The 17,228-nt window shown below is 35.6% G+C and overlaps 2 protein-coding genes across 3 annotated transcripts; one reads left to right on the forward strand and one right to left on the reverse strand.

The window, feature by feature from the left end:
• Positions 1-323: 323 nt before the first annotated feature.
• LOC145041144 (AP-1 complex subunit gamma-2-like) lies at positions 324-6,607 on the reverse strand. 2 transcript variants are annotated; one of them, XM_078989093.1, is made up of 18 exons: positions 6,248-6,607; positions 4,708-5,010; positions 4,481-4,622; positions 4,184-4,357; positions 3,907-4,086; positions 3,664-3,818; positions 3,475-3,565; positions 3,192-3,355; positions 3,055-3,109; positions 2,820-2,942; positions 2,625-2,720; positions 2,404-2,531; positions 2,211-2,315; positions 1,853-2,115; positions 1,450-1,719; positions 1,093-1,271; positions 850-954; positions 324-760 (listed from the first exon to the last, which is right to left on the reverse strand). In XM_078989093.1, exons 1-18 carry the CDS (start codon positions 6,277-6,279, stop codon positions 665-667), a joined length of 2,661 nt encoding a protein of 886 aa, XP_078845219.1. In that variant the 5' UTR covers positions 6,280-6,607; the 3' UTR covers positions 324-664. The 2 variants fall into 2 exon arrangements, with proteins under 2 accessions (XP_078845219.1, XP_078845218.1); XM_078989092.1 differs by having other exon boundaries at positions 1,093-1,274.
• Positions 6,608-9,794: 3,187 nt separating this feature from the next.
• Positions 9,795-10,361, forward strand: LOC145039247 (uncharacterized). Its single transcript, XM_078987326.1, has one exon. It carries the CDS (start codon positions 9,795-9,797, stop codon positions 10,359-10,361), a length of 567 nt encoding a protein of 188 aa, XP_078843452.1.
• The last annotated feature ends 6,867 nt before the right edge of the window (positions 10,362-17,228 follow it).

The following is a 17,228-nucleotide window of genomic DNA, read 5'->3' on the forward strand; positions in this document are numbered from 1 at the left end:
AATGACAATCAGAATAAGACTTTCGAATTCAAATTTTTTTTATCTACTAAGACATAAAGTATATTTTCTTGATTATTTATAATCTCTACAAGATATTATACGAAATGCAACTTGTTTTTGCCTTATTAAGACATAGAAGAAATTTCCTGTAAAGTTTTTTTTTTCGGGATATGTTTGGTTAAAAAAAAGAAAAAAAAAACACTTTTATTTGCTTGACTTGTATTAATAGAATTGTATGTTACAGATACACAAATGTATAAATTTAAATCTATCATGATGTAATATTATTGAATTTAAATAAACAATAATAGAAAAGTTGAACATAATAAAACTTGTTTGATATCTGAAATAAATTATAATAATAAAAAAATAATAAGGTTGATGAGTTTGTGTCTATGCCTATGATGGCAAAATTTGGTTCTCACAATTGAATACAATAACATCTTTTTTGTTTATAATATACAAAAAAAAAAAAAAAAAAAAAAAAAAAAAAAAAGACGCTCAGCTCAACTTGTTAACTCAACATTCCAAACGCTACACCCAAAAATATACGAAAAAAGGGAAACAACAATTGATTCAACTTTCAGCCAACCAAAACTTTAAACTTTAAACTTTAAACTTGCACTAAACACTAGAAGTAGGAAGAGGGAGAGAGATGGTTCGTTCACAAGTCGCGAGGGAAGTTACTGATTTGCCCTTCCTCCAACATATCTTTGTTGTTCAACTTGTAGCTTATTCGTATGCGCATCACAACTGATTTCTGCTCAAAACAACATTCATGAGTCAGTTGGTGATAAAACAAAGAGAGTAGTATTCTATATTGAATTTAAAAAACAAATAAACAAATACCTTGCCATGTTGATTGTTGGTGACTTGTAATTTCTGTGTTATAGAACCACTGCCATTTCCAGGAAGAGTATTACTGCTAGCAGGCTCTAAATGCAGCTGTAGGAACTGTGTGTGGATTGTAAATGAGACAATAAGTTAGAATATAAAATTTCAATTTGGGCCCCTAGCATAGCTGATTTTTGCAATTTTGGTCCCAAAAGCCATTCTACTTGGACAAAGGGAGGGAGCAGATATAGTTTTTACCTTGGGCACTGCTGCCTGGAAGATGAAATCTGTATAGACGTGAGAAGACTTGTTTGTGAATTTTGCTTCAATTAGGGTTATCTGTGGACTTCCAGGTTGCTTAGACAGGTTGAACATTAGGCTCAACGCACCACTCTCAAATGCAACGATTGGTGGATATGTCCGCCCATTCTCCTCTTCTTCTGTTCAATGTTCATGCATCAAAATAAAATCTTACACCCTTCCCCCCTCCCATTGGCTTAAAATTGATGGATATTGTGAAATTTGTTGTTGGGAATGTAAGGGTATTTTTTAAGCATCATTTACCTGGATGGAAAAAAAATAATAAAATAATAATAATAATAATAATATACTTACTAGGTGGTGGTGGTGGTGTAGTAGGATTTGGACCAAATCCGTCTAATAGATCCATCATAGGGGAAGCGCCAGGTGTAGGTATAGGTGATGAAAGAGTATCCAAAGCACTAAAAGGTGAGGGTGAGGGTTTATTATTAAGTTGAGTCAAGGATAAGAGATCAGATGTAGATGAGCTTTTTTGAGTAGCAGGAGCAGGTGGTGACCCGCTTGACAATAGATCCAGCAGAACATCTGTACCACTTTTATGTCCATGCATTGTATTTCTACCTCCTGAAATCAAACACATACAACTACACATCAATATTAATATCTAATCTCTATATTTTATAGTCAATTCATGGTTTCCCCAAGTTTAACTTTTTATAATAATAATAAATAAAAGTAATTACTAATTAAATTTAACCTGATTGTGGCGAAGAAGATGAGATATCAGCACCAACACCAAGAAGGTCGTGAAGAAAATTGGCACCTGAAGAAGAGTTAGGAGGTGGTGCATGTGTAGGTTCATCTACACCCAGATCCAGCAAGTCTACCAGAGGAGCATCAACTATTTTAACAACCCCATTTGGAATATTATTAATCCCTGATGTCGAAACACCTGAACCACCTCTTCTTCCACTGTAACTTGCTTCATCAAGAACTGGCATCCTTTCAACCAATGCAGACCTTCAAATCCATTCATTACATATATACATATATCAGCTTAGTACTTACATAATATTATGATACAAACATACACAACCATCATTTCATTTTCAGACCTTAAATTTTGATGTTTTCCGATTATGGAATCGAATTCGATTGATCTCTGCTGCAGCTCAAGCAGAAGGCTTCCTTTAGACTGATTCACAATGTCTTTTATTCTCCTACAAAAATCAATAACCCCTATGAATATGATATCACCATATATATTTTTAATAAACGGAAAAATATTCTTTAAATAAATAAACTTACTGTGAAGAAGAAGGGAAACGTGAAGACAGTTTTAACAAAGCCATCAAACACATTGCCCTGGTTGTAAGATCAGATGTGTGTTGCTTGATAGCAACTTCTATAACATCAATTGCATCAGACTCCGTTACCTGTCATATAATTATCAATCAACAACTCTCAACTCCCAAAGTTAAGTTAAACATATAGATTTACGTGGGGCATTTTGGGTATTTCAAACTCACAGTTATAGGTTCCTCGATATCAAGCATTCCAATATTGTTTACCAATAAATCACCGTATTCTCCAATGCACCATACTGCTACCCGAACCACAGCTTCCTGTTTGAAAGCACATCCATGTGTACACGAGAGGGCAAAAACGTAAATTTAGATTATACAGAACAAAATAACCAAGGCTTTTGTTAAGATTCATGGTACCTGGTCACCTGATGTTTGGATTGCTCTATAGAGTGACCTTACTGTATATCCATGGAGGTTAGATGAATTGGTTATCACAACAATTAGAGCATGCCACACTTCATCTTTTACATAATTTCCAGCCTATTAAACATTAATAGTTTTTTAGTATTTCAGTAAGCAAATGCAAAACTATTGAAGATTAAATAGACTATCATTTGGAAATTGGAAAACTACTACAAAAGTACATACAGACCTCACAAAGAACCTTGAGCATCTGATCAATGTACCAGATTTTCTCTGGGGAAAGCCTAGAAGAAGAATGGAAGATTACAATGAGAAATGCATATAAAATGCTAATATTAGTTATTACAAAAATACCCTTTTACTTACTTTTCCACAATTGAGCAAATTTTTGCAGTAAGATCTCCCTTGAAGTCCTGGTCACTTACTACCAGATAATCAATTAACTCCTTGGTCAAAGGTTTTACGTTGCTCTCATTGACCAGAAGATACACAAGTTCAAGGGCTCTTTTTCGAATTGAAGCATCTGAATCCTGAATAATAAAAAGGAGCAACTTACTGTTTATATACATGCAATTGTGCAGTATTCGAATCCAATCATCAGTATACAAATCATAAATGTTACTTTTAGTTTACAAATGATGAATATTACCTTGACACATTCTAAGATTGTTGCACGATGTCTCTGCACTGCTTGACCATCTATTGATATTGCTTTCATCAGCATGTTCAATGCAACATACCTGCCATAAATATTCAATTGAAAGCAAATCATTTCATTTTACATGAAGACTCACTAGATATTTAATACCATTTATGGAAGAGGGAGGAGATGTTTTACCTGATATTGTTGTCACGATTTGATAAGAACCTCCCCAAAATATTGATTGCAAGAACACGTAAGCCACCACTATCTTCAATGCTCATAATAGTTTCTACACATTCATAAAGGATAGCATTCCCTGCATTCTTGTTTGACTCTGTCTTTGTTGCCACCTAGACATCATTCATGAATCACAGCTTATTAGATGATATCATATCATTGACAACTTAACAAGGTATCACATAAAAGATGGAAGCAGACCTGAGCAAGGACATCATTCATGAAATCACTAGCATCAGCATCTCCATGACCCAAGATACGTAAAATACGGAGTAATCTTATTTGAAGAAAAGGATCCGAAATCCCAGAAATATCATATTCAGGAGCATATGGACTGTTCACAGCATCCTTCAGAACTTTTACTATGCCCTCTGTGCATTTCTAGATAGAAAATAAGAAAGAAACAAAAAGGTCAATATACCTTCCTAAAATATTCACAAACTCCAATCAAAATACTGAAAAAAAAGAGTCGATATACCTTCCTAAAATATTCAAGGGCCTCTTCACTGACTATACACAAATCTGCACAAAGCTGGATTGCAGTTAAAAGAACTCCATGATGCTTTTCTTTGAGTAAGGAAGTAACAGGGTTTACAAAATTCTCTGCAAGATCCGGGACTTTCTTTATAATCCTTATAGAGCATAATGCTGCCTGTACATTGTAGGAATGTAGATAAGTACAACATATTGTGGAAATATACGAAAGATCATTAATGGTGTCACAACACAAGTCAAAGACAATGACATTTTGAGAAGGATATTTTCATTGACTTACTTTCTTGCGAACATTTGGATCTCGAAATTGCAGCAGCCTTTCAACTTCAGGTGCAAGATCACGAGCCATTTCAGCAGAACTTATATTGCCCAAAGCACAAAGAGCCAGTCCTACAATATACTGGTTGGTATGATTAAGATCTCTGCAAAATGACAATATGGATTTTTCATCAACTGGAAGTCCACAATCTAAAAAAAAAACAATAGTACTAAAGGGTAGGTGCATACTGCTTGAGTGAATTGGTTACTAGCATCAAAACTTCTTGTCTTTCATCAAGAAGCAGCATGAGTCCTAGATATCCTATTCTCTTCTCTGGAAATCCAGGGGCTGCAATCAACTTGAGGCATTCCATTTGACCAAAATGTGTAGGATACCCTAACATGTGAATGAACATGAGCTTTGCCAAATTACGGTGTCTATAATCATTGTCATTGTCACTAACTGCTGCACGAATAGAAGCACACTCCTTTCTAACAACAGCACGTTCCTCTGCAGCAGTTTTACAGGCACGTATTGCCCGAATCATGTCCCTGAAAAATAACAATAATCATCATCTCACAAGCTAAGCAATGTCATCTACATATAGGCACAAATCACAATCAACTTCAATTTGAAACTAATGTAATGTTAATATTGTAAATGGGTATGAGGGAAAAATGAATGTGTTGTGTTTTTGTTAATTATCTCCCCATTGAACATGTGCACATATTTTGAAGTTGATTTTATAGTCATTCCTCCTCATTTTCTATGCTTAGAAGATTAGATACATGAAGAATATAATCTTTGAAGTTGAAGAAATTATATTGAACATCTTGGTAGATATTAGATTTTCCTCATAACATGTCTACATCTAACAGGGTGTCTGGATGTGTGTATCAAAGTGATTATGGTGACTTAAAGAATTCGAATCAGGATAAATAATTAGTTGATTAAAGTTAGGGAAAGTTGGGAAATCTTACAATTATTGAAATAATCAATTTTCTTAAGGCATTCTACTCGGCCGCATGTTTAAAAACCCCATAAGTATCCTTCCAGATTAGTTGCATTAGTCCATTATGACTCTTCTTGATGGTTGTAGTTTATGTATTTTAGTATTTGTAACAATCCATCCCACAAAGGTTGTGATTGTGAAATGCTAGCAGAATATGATCCCTCTGGTGGTTGATTATCAAGATATTTAATTGATTAAGTGGTTCTACAGCCTTAGACTTTACAAATTATATGAGACCATTGGCCTTGGGTTCAAGCTTTGCCATCCACTTCTCATCAATGGACTCCATAAGTATATTAAGGAAAACTCTGCTGGACAGATAATGACACTGAGATATGAAAGCTAAAGGAGCAATATGGGATCGCTTAGTTGGATTCAGTAAATTGTATGGTTCTAACCTTCTAGGTTTGCATTATTGATAATAATATTGTGATTGAAGGGCAGCTAGGAACAATTATCCACTATTGTTTTAGTATTTGGATGTTTACAGACAGACTTCCTACTTCGGTCATTACGCTTTTCATTCACTATGTTCTTAAGATATTAATATCTCCCTCGTTCACAGTGTAACATCTTAAACATTCTTGTAGCTCATTATAGTATCAAACACATATATGAGACCAGTTCCTACGCACCATAATTCAATTAAGTTACTAAACGAAACCATTTCATATACTCCGACCAGTAAACAACCGCACACTAACATTCAATTCAGAAAACTCGAGATCACGGTCACTCGAATTAGGTCAATTTTCAATTAAAAGAAAGCAACTTACCTTAGACGCGTGCCAGACGAGAAGGGATTCATGATTGGGTTCGTTTGGAAGCCACGAGAGAGCTCGACCAGATCCAGGTTATAGCAGAAGACAAATATACAGAGCGATTACGTATATAATTATTATTATACAAGCTAAGAATCCAGTCGAGATCTGGGGGAGATCAACTACGGTGATCTGTGAAGAGAAATTAAGATCTGAGACTTGATTGATCTCTTCGCGACGATGTGAAGATGATAATGGTGAATCTGAGCATCAAAATTCTTCAATTTTCAGGGTGGGAGAAAAAGATAAAAGATGTGCGAGTATTTGTTGTGGTTTGAAAAGTTTCAGAAAAATGAAGTCCTCAACTGCAATTTTTTCATATACTTCATTGTTAAAGTCGTTAAATAATTAAAACCCCTTCTCCAACCCAATGATGGGTGTAGCGGGTAAAACGCAGGGTGCTTGATGATCTTTTGTGAATAATGAAATTTGTAAAATTGTAAAATAATAATAATAAAATGAATGGAATGAAATGAAATATATTCACGGCGGCTAAGGTTAATAGAGTATATATATATATATATATGGAAAAGTGAATATACCCTTAAGGGTATATAAGCTTACGTACCCAAACTCACCATAATACGTCGTTTTGTTTAATATATTTATTAAAATGTTCTTCAACTTCAATCCTTAACTTGATTTACTTTCAAGATTTTCAAAATTTCATTATTATTTTCCTCTTACATCAGATCTTTTTTACGACCATCAATTAGGCTATATATATTATAGTTGAAAATGAAAATTACGTAAGAGGAAAATAAATGTGAAATATATAAAAATCTTTGAATGAAATAAAGTTAGAAGTTGAATTATAAGAACATTAGACAATTAAAATGTATATATGATACAAAACGACGTAGTATGGTGAATTTGGGTACCTAAGCTTATATACCCTTAAGGGTATATTCACTTTCCCCATATATATATATATATATATATATATATATATATATATATATATATATATATATATATATATATATATATATATATATATATATATATACTAGCCGTTTACCCGCGCAAAGCATCGGGTGCGGATCAACAAAATGACATAAAAAATTTGTTAAACAAAATGACGAACAGATAGAGATTTCTGATACCTGGGTTAGGATTAAACGTAAGACATTTTTAGACTTATTCGATTTTAATAAAAAGAAAAACAAAGGAGGAGGTAGCGAGCATGATAGAGAACCAAGGTTTTGCGGTCAATGGCAAGGCATTCATGATAGACGGATGCTAGATCAATGCGCCTCTTCCAGTTTATATGAAATGCTTTATAACGTGGATCGTATTAGACCGATTCAAATGGATATGAAGAACAGTTGGTCAAACTTTGACCCATTCAAAATATTATCATCATCTTATTTGACTTTTTCATTATTATTGACAGATTCAGTATTTAGCGATTCAATTGGATATGAGGAACACTTGGTCAAAGTTTGACCCATTCAAAATCTTATCATCATCATCTTATTTAACTTTTTCATAAATGTTGACCGGATAAGATTTAGTATTTACCGATTCAATTGGATATGAGGAACACTTTGTCAAAGTTTGACCCATTCAAAATCTTATCATCATCATCTTATTTAACTTTTTCATAAATGTTGACCGGATAAGATTTAGTATTTACCGATTCAATTGGATATGAGGAACACTTGGTCAAACTTTGACCCAATGAAAATCTTATCGTCATCATCTTATTTGACTTTTTTCATAAATGTTGACCGGATAAGATTTAGTATTTACCCATGCAATTGGATATGATGAACACTTGGTCAAACTTTGACCCATTCAAAATCTTATCATCATCATCTTATTTGACTTTTTCATAAATGTTGACCGGATAAGATTTAGTATTTACCGATTCAATTGGATATGATGCACACTTGGTCAAACTTTGACTCATTCAAAATCTTATCATCATCATCTTATTTGACTTTTTCATATTTAATCTATTCAATTTAAAGATAAGCTTAGAAGACCTATTCAAAATGTGTCTTTGACCAGATAAGATTTATTATTCTTCGATGCATAAAATTATTGTATATGATGCTTAAAAGCTTGTACCTCTTAAAATTCAGCAAAATCTAGTCAATGCTTTTTAAGGTATATATATATATATACACACACACACAGATATTAACTTATAGTTTATTAATTTACATAGATATTAACATAGAGTTTTTAAAAAAGTATGGCTAAACTTATCAGGTGTTAAAACGCTATAAGTTTATTAACTTGTAACATATGTTTTTGTGTCGATATAGGTATAGTTGTCAATATCTTTGAACGGTGAAAAGTTAAGAAATAAGTAACTTATTAAAAAATGATTTATTGGAGATTCCAAACAGTTATAAGTTTTTTTTTTTAGTTTTTATCCAAACACTATTTCTGATTTAGATCGGTATGAAACTGATAATAAGTCAAAAAAAACTTCTTTTTTAAGCTTTGCTAAACATCCTCTTAATGTAGTTTGTAATTTTTTATTTGGAATTATAAATATTAACAATGATAATAATTGGTAATAGTGATTGTTTATTTACTTAATAAATACTTTTTTATAAATATGTTTATTTGCTTATACAGTTGGACATTGCTAGCTATTATTTGAAAGATAATCTTGTAATAATATGCAGAAAGTTCTATCATATTTCAGGACATTTTTGGCTATTTCAGGATTACGTAGGACAATTGAATCGAGATGTCACATAATTTCTAAAAGGCTTGTAGCTCATCGGTAACCGGTGTTGTTTTCTCTCATTGAGGTTGAGGGTTCAAATCTCGTTGTGGATATAAATGGATTTAAGGAGTATGTTAGATTTGCCGTTTCAAAAAAAAAAAAAAAAAAAAGATGTCACATAATTTTATTAATTGTTGTCTTCTTTTATGAATAATGAAATTTATGAACAACAAAATAAATAAATGAAATGAATCTATTCATAGCTGATGGGAACAAAAAAATATGTTTCAATGTAGCTTTAGTGTAGTTTGATTAACAGGATAAGTTCATTTTTTTTATAAAAGTATTTATTTACATACATAGTTATATAATGGATGTTGTCGGTTATTATTTGAAAGAGAATCTTGTAATAACGGTCATATTCTCAACGTCTCTGCAACATGTGTTAGACTAATTCAGAGTCAAATTGTATTCCATATTTGTAGGAGTATTCTGTTTTATTTGTGTGTATAAATACTGGTGTATATCATTGTATCGCCATCAATAAATAGAGATCATCTTTACTTCTTCAACTGTTATATGGTATCAGAGCTATCCTGATTTTTTTTCTCATGGCTAACAACAACAATCAACATATTTTAGGGCTAGCTATTGGCTCCTCATTTCAAATCCCTCCCATGAGCATCAAGCTCGAGACCTCCAACTTATGTCTCTGACGTTCAACTATTGTGTCAGCTCTGGAAACCTTTGATCTTGAATCATTCATTCTTAACCCTCAACCACCACCATAAACCATCACCACTAAACGTGAATATGCCCCTCCTACTGTTAAGCCCAATCCAGAGTACCTCTTATGGAAAGAGACGTGATCGCTATGTCCTTCTCTGGTTGAAATCCACACTTGCTGAACGAGCCCTTGCCATTGTTTCCAGTTGTACCTCTTCCCGTCTTGCCTGGCAGTCAATCGAAAAGACGTTCCGGGCCCAAACAAGAGCTACTTGTATGGCCATGAAAATGCAACTTCAAACCTTATCCAAAGGTTCTCTATCTATGATAGATTACATAAAGAAGAAACGTGCAATTGCTGACTCTTTAGCTGAGAATCAAACTCCAATTTCCATAGAAGACCAAATTGGGTATATCCTTCAGGGTCTCGACTCCTCCTATGGCTCGTTCATCTCCGTTGTCATGATGAAATATGATATCGTCTTCGTTGATGATCTTGTAGGGCTGCTCCTTCAAGAAGAAGCACGTTTAGAACATGAATATCTTCGCCAATCAACTGTTGTTGTTGATTCATCTGCTCCTCCCTTTAGTGGCGTTAACTGTCAATCGCCAATCGTGATTCCAACCTCCATCATTTGGTCATCACCCTTCTGATAATCGACATCGACGACCCCAATGTCAATTGTGTCAAAAACCAGGGCACAAAGCTATTAATTGCTGGCAAAGAACCAATCTTATTGATTACCCTAGTTGCTAGCCCAATCCACGTGATACACAAGCCTGCCAGGCCCATCTGTCTCAATACCACAACCAATCGCCCATGACTGATCCATATTGGTATGTCGACTCAGGTGCGACTGATCATATTGCCCGTGATCTTCAATGCATGAACATCACAGAAGAATATCAAGGCAATGACAAACTCCAAGTTGGTAACGGTATGAATCTCTAAATTTCTCACATTACCTCTACATCTCTTCACAATTTAAAATTGCATTCTCTTTTAATTGTTCCACACATCACTAAATGATTGATTAGTGCCTCCAAACTAACCAAAGACAACAATGTATATTTGGAATTATGGCCTAATCGGTGTGTTGTTAAGTCATTGCATGGTCAAACCCTACTTAACGAGGACGATCATAATGGGTTGTACCGTCTCCCTAACTCCTCTAATAAATTGCGAACATCTTCTTCTCCTGCAGTAGCTCTTGTTGGCATACGCACATCCCTTCATGGTTGGCATAATCGCGTGGCTCATCCACATTCTCCAGTGTTAAAACGTTTAGTTTCTTCTTTTCATCTTCCATTGTCATCAAATAACTTTCCCAATGTTTGTAATGATTGTCAACTTGGGAAAAGCCATAGATTTCCCCTCCATGTTTCTCATGTAACTTCAAACAAACCATTTGATTTAATATATTTAGATGTTTGGGGTCCAACACCTTTTTTTCGATGAATGGAAATCATTATTTCTTATTATTTGTTGATGATTGCACAAAATTTGTTTGGATATATTTCTTATCACACAAATCACAGGCTTTTCCTACCTTTGTTCAATTTTATAACATGGTCAAAACTCAATTCTTCACCAATATCAAACAGATACAATCTGATTGGGGTGGTGAATACCGTCCCTTCTCTCCCTATCTAAAATCTCATGGAATCGGGCATCGGGTCTCATGCCCATATGCCTAATAACAAAACAGTGTTGTGGAGCACCGAAACATAATCATTGCTGAAAAAGGACTCAGCCTCCTTACCCACTCTTCCCTCCTGAATGAATTCTGGGAAGTTGTGTTCAAAACAACTACGTATGTACACAATCGCACAATTACCCCAATTCTTAACTACCACTCCCCATATCAACAACTTTGCAATCAGATTCTCGATTATGGTTTTCTCAAAACCTTCGGCTTTCTCTATTTCCCATTACTTCGCCCTTATAATTCCAATAAGATGGATTTTCGATCCAAACCTTGTGTGTTTATTGGCTACAGTGCCTCACACAAAGGATACCTCTGTTATCATTAGCCCACATCTCGAATTTAAATTGCACGACATGTGGTCTTTGTTGGGTTTTAGCCATAAGAACATTCCTATGTGCACATACAAACCCTAATGCTTGGATCTAGGTTTCTCTAATTGAACATGCAATATATCCAAGACTTTGATTGATAGATCTAGTATAATAACATAAGAAAATAGATCTAAAAGAATACCTTGAATTACTTGCTTGAATCTTCTTGTCCTTGGAGCTTAGAGTCACAAATGTTACTCCTCTAATGGATTACAAACACCAACTAGCAAGAGGATGATTTGAGAGAGATGGAAGGATGAGAAAAATCGGCTAGGGCTCCTCCAATACCAATGGTGCCGATTTCCTCAACCCTATGGGTGTATTTATACTAATGAGCCTCCTAGGGTTTCACCCTTAAAACCCTAATTTGATAACTTAGGCTCTAAGCAATCCAATCTCCTTATTGATAAGCCATTGGACGATTTATAGGCTTATCCAAACCCTAAAATCCGTCCACCCCTTATCCCCAAGGAATCACTACTCAAAATACAACTATCATACAATTGACAGTTTATACCCCTTTATTCAATTAATCTCTTTAAGTCACCAAATTAATTCCTAATTAATTTATGACATCAAATAACAATATTATTATTCCTTATATTATCCTCATAATATATTAATAATATTTATTCTCTCATTATAAATCATCCTGTCAAGTTGCTATGGTGAAGGCAACCCAAAAGGACCATGCTCAATCGGGTCAAGTACTTACCAAATATAGTTGCAGCCTTAGATACTATTCCAACAGTCTCCCACTTGGATAAATCTAGTAACTATATATACCGATTAGCAATCGTAGTTTTCAAAGATGCTGTCAAACTCTGATCTTATCAATTTTGTCCTTTAGATAAGGGATCGTACAGTCCTCTATTTAGATATCATGCTATCAATTCTATGGAACCAATTGTCCAACATTTGGTTTCTTGATCTCAGATTTATTCGACATAGAACTTAATCGAACACATCAATTTAGTTCTGACTGGGCCCGACACATAAGTCAAATCAAATCATCGAGCGGCCGAGATATCGTTTTTACCCTCTTAGGATAAAAGTAACAGATAAACTTCAACTTATATGCATTTACTTATTCATTAATCAATTATACACAACAATGCGTTTTACAACATCAATTTACTGATGTAGTTTCACATTATCAATGTACAACCAATTAACAAATAACAAACCATATATCTAGGTTTTAAGACCATATGATATTATCGTATTGTGATCAACCTTTTCGTCAAATTCCATAAGGTGATTCCAGCAAGCGTGGGTTTGTTCCAATGCTCAAAACCAGTTCATAAGCACTCATAAACATTGCAGCAAACTTTTGCTATGTATAATACTTTTTATACAATCTACACACCAATTCATGACAATCTTCATTCATACCTACTTCCAACATATGAATGATTATGGATTGTTTGAATAATTCGATTATTCCAAATAAACTCAATTATTCAGGAAGTCAAAACATGCAAAGTGAAACAATAGTTAAACATTTAACATATGACAATAATTTTACTTATAAATAATACTCCTTTATTTATTCATCAAATGTTAAATTACATTTATCTATTATAAGTTTCTAAAATTATCTAATCTAATCTAATATCATCTCTCAGCCCAATACTCTTAGCATGCTGCAAATGCTTAACCTTACTCAGTCCCTTCATAAGCGGATCTGTTGGGTTATCTTCTGATGATATCCTCCTCACCACGAGGTGTCCTTCTTCTACTCGATGTCTAATGAAATGATATTTTATGTCGATATGACGAGATCTACCATGATCCCTCGGTTCCTTAGTCAAGGCAACCACTCCTTCATTATCACAGAAAATTTCCATAGGCTCCTTTATGGCAAGCACAACTCCAAGATCACCAATGAAGTTCTTCAACCATATTGCCTCCTTCGACGCTTCGCTCGCTGCAATGTACTCTGATTCGCACGTTGAATCAGCTACGGTTTCCTACTTGGAACTCTTCCAAGTTACTGCTCCTCTATTAAGAGTAAAGACCCAGCCCGACTGCGAACGGAAGTTGTCCATGTCGGTCTGAAAACTGGCGTCACTGTACCCTCGCACCTTCAAGTCATCACTCCCTCTGAGGACTAAAAACCATTCCTTGGTCCTCCGAAGGTACTTAAGGATATTCTTGACCGCAATCCAATGTGCTCTGCCAGGGTTCCCTTGATATCTACTAACCATGCTCAAAGAAAAGGCTACATCAGGGCGAGTACAGGTCATAGCATACATGATTGAGCCAACTGCGGAAGCGTATGGTACTCGGCTCATTTCTGCTATCTCGGCTTCGGTACTCGGACTTTGAGTCTTACTCAACTTGGCATTACTTTGTATCGGTAATTCTCCCTGCAATCCCTCACCTACACATTTTTTACAACATGTCTCACAACCTCTATTCAACCTATCACCATTACCTACACCACCCACTACCCCATCCCCACCACATAACCTAACACCCTCTACCTCTTCCTCTTCTACATCTATCCCAACCTACATTACCAACGTTCTACCATCAACTCCCATGCCCATCAACATTCACTTCACTTTCGTCCTGCCCAACATAATCAACATCACATGGTCACTCGTGCTCACACTAACTCTCTCAAACCTAAAACTTTTACCACCACATTAATTTCCCATGACTTAATTGGATTTCTTCCTTCAAACAGGAAACACTTCATCTTGTTGGCAACAAACAATGAATTGTGAATATGATGCTCTGATGAGAAATAATACTTGGAAATGGGTACCATGTCCTAATAATGTAAATGTTGTAGGGTGAAAATGGATCTATAAGATCAAGCGCAAATCTGATGGATCAATAGACAGATACAAAGCACGACTTGTAGCACAGGGATACCGTCAAGCTCATGGTGTTGATTACTTTGACACATTCGGTCCTATAATCAAGCCAACAACCATCATAGTTGTTCTTTCACTTGATATCTCCAACAAATGGAGTATTTGCCAACTCGATATTAACAATGCATTCCTAAATGGCGACCCGGTGGAGGATGTTTATATGCAATAACGAAAGGGATTCAAACACAAACAAAATCCCACACACGTTTGTCACTTGAAAAAAGGCCATTTACGGCCTCATACAGGCACCTCGTGCCTAGTTCAACAAGCTCAAAGCATATCTCATTCGACAACAATTCAAAGCTTGCCACTCCGATACCTCATTATTTGTGCATACATCTAACAAAGCTAAAATATATGTGTTGGTTTATGTTGATAATCTTATTATAATGGGTACGGATGACACACTAATCCATAATTTTATCAAGCAATTACACCATGTGCTTTCTCTCAAAGACTTAGGTGCTCTACATGTCACACCCTCGAACCGGACGGCGGAAACGTCCGAGGGATCGTGTGACTATCAATTGAATTATCATCACAATGAATATACATGAATTATAACACGATCATTGCTAAACATTACATATTACAACCAACATTGTTCACATCAAGTAGTACATTGTATAATATTACATATTCAGATCATAAGAGGTGCGGGAGTTAACATTTCACAAAAATAAGATTCCCAAATAAACTTGATGATTCTCCAGCTTAACGGTTACATGAGAATACAAGTTATTTTGAAAACGTTCAACATATATAATGTTGGTGAGTTCATAAGCAAGTTTGATTAAAAAGCTTTGTATCGATGGTATAACCCAGAAAATCCGATATTTTCTGTAAAATTTGTTTACCACATGATGTGATGATCCAATATATATATATATATATATATATATATATATATATATATATATATATATATATATATATATATGTGTGTGTGTGTGTGTGTGTGTGTGTTTGTGTGTGTGTGTGATTTATGGACAATACGGGATGGAGGCTGTCTAAACATGACCAAATGAGGCTATCATATGGCTTAAATAGGGTGTAATACCATAAAAATGAGTGTTTCATTAACCACACGTACATTATGTGTATACAATATACAACTAGCGTATGTGGACCAAAGGCGCGATCACTCCGATCTAGTACGCTAAGCGTACCACCCTGTACGCCCCACGTACTAGCTTGAAGGCCAAAAAGAAAAGGAATTCACACTTAGGGTTAAGAAGAGACATACCTGAAAATGAATGTTACAATTCTCCCCTACTTGAATTAGACTTCTCCTCGAAGTCCGCTACTCCAAATAACTCCAAGTAGTGCTCCCTTATCTCATCTTCCGGCTCCCACGTCCACTCCGAACCCTTGCGATGTTGTCACTGGATGTTCACCAACTTAACAACCTTGTTCCTCAAGGTTTTCGTCTTCCGGTCAAGAATCACCACCAGTTTCTTAATATAATTCAGGCGGTCATCCACCTGAATATCCTCCAACGGTACCGCCGCATAATCATCCAATAAGCACTCCCGCAACATAGAGACATGGAACATGCTATGAATATGACTGAGCTCATTTGGAAGATCCAAGCGAGATGCAACCCAACCCACCCGGGTCAAAACCCTGAAAGGAACAATATAATTGGGACCCAACTTGACCATCTTCCTGAATCGGATGACACTTTTCCAAGGTAACACCTTCTGGAGAACCATATCCCCCACCTAAAACTCTAAGTCTGATCGACGTCTGTTGGCATAACTTTTCTGCCGACTTTGAGCAGTCTGAAGCCTACTCCAAACCTGCTGTATCAACTCAGTGGTCTTGAGTACCACTTTAGTACTCCCCATAACCCGCTGGCTGACCTCACCCAAATATATCGGAGTATTGCATTTCCTCCCATAGAGCATCTCAAAAATAGGTTGATTGATGCTGGCGTGATAGCTATTGTTATAAGGAAATTCTACTAATGGAAGATATGTATCCCAACTCCCACCAAAGTCCAAAACATAGGCCTAAAGCATATCCTTTAGGGTCTGAATAGTCCGCTCATTATGACCATCGGTCTGGGGATGGAATGGTAGGTTGAAATGTAGACGAGTACCTAACTCGTTATGAAACCTCTTCCAAAACCTGGAAGTAAACCGAACATCACTGTCTGAAACCACTGAAACCGCCCCCATGATGTGCCACAACCTCCCCGATATAAACCTCAGCCAATTTCTCTACATAATACTCTTCTGAATCAGAATGAAATGCATGCTCTTGGTCAACCGATCCATGATGACCCAAATCGAATCCACTCTGCGCACAGTCTGAGGTAACTTCGTGATGAAATCCATGGTAATATCCTCTCATTGCCACACGGGAAACTCCAACGGATGCATCTTTCCATGAAGTCCTTGAAGCTCGGCATTGACCTTCCTGTAAATCAAGCACCTCTCCACATACCATGCAACATCCCGCTACATGCAGGGCCACCAATAATCAGGACGGAGATCCATATACATCTCCGTATCCCCGGGATTAATGGAGAACCTAGACTTGTGCGCC

Source organism: Lactuca saligna, chromosome 4, assembly GCF_052625555.1.
Source record: "Lactuca saligna cultivar CGN05327 chromosome 4, ASM5262555v1, whole genome shotgun sequence".
Classification (NCBI taxonomy): domain Eukaryota; kingdom Viridiplantae; phylum Streptophyta; class Magnoliopsida; order Asterales; family Asteraceae; genus Lactuca; species Lactuca saligna.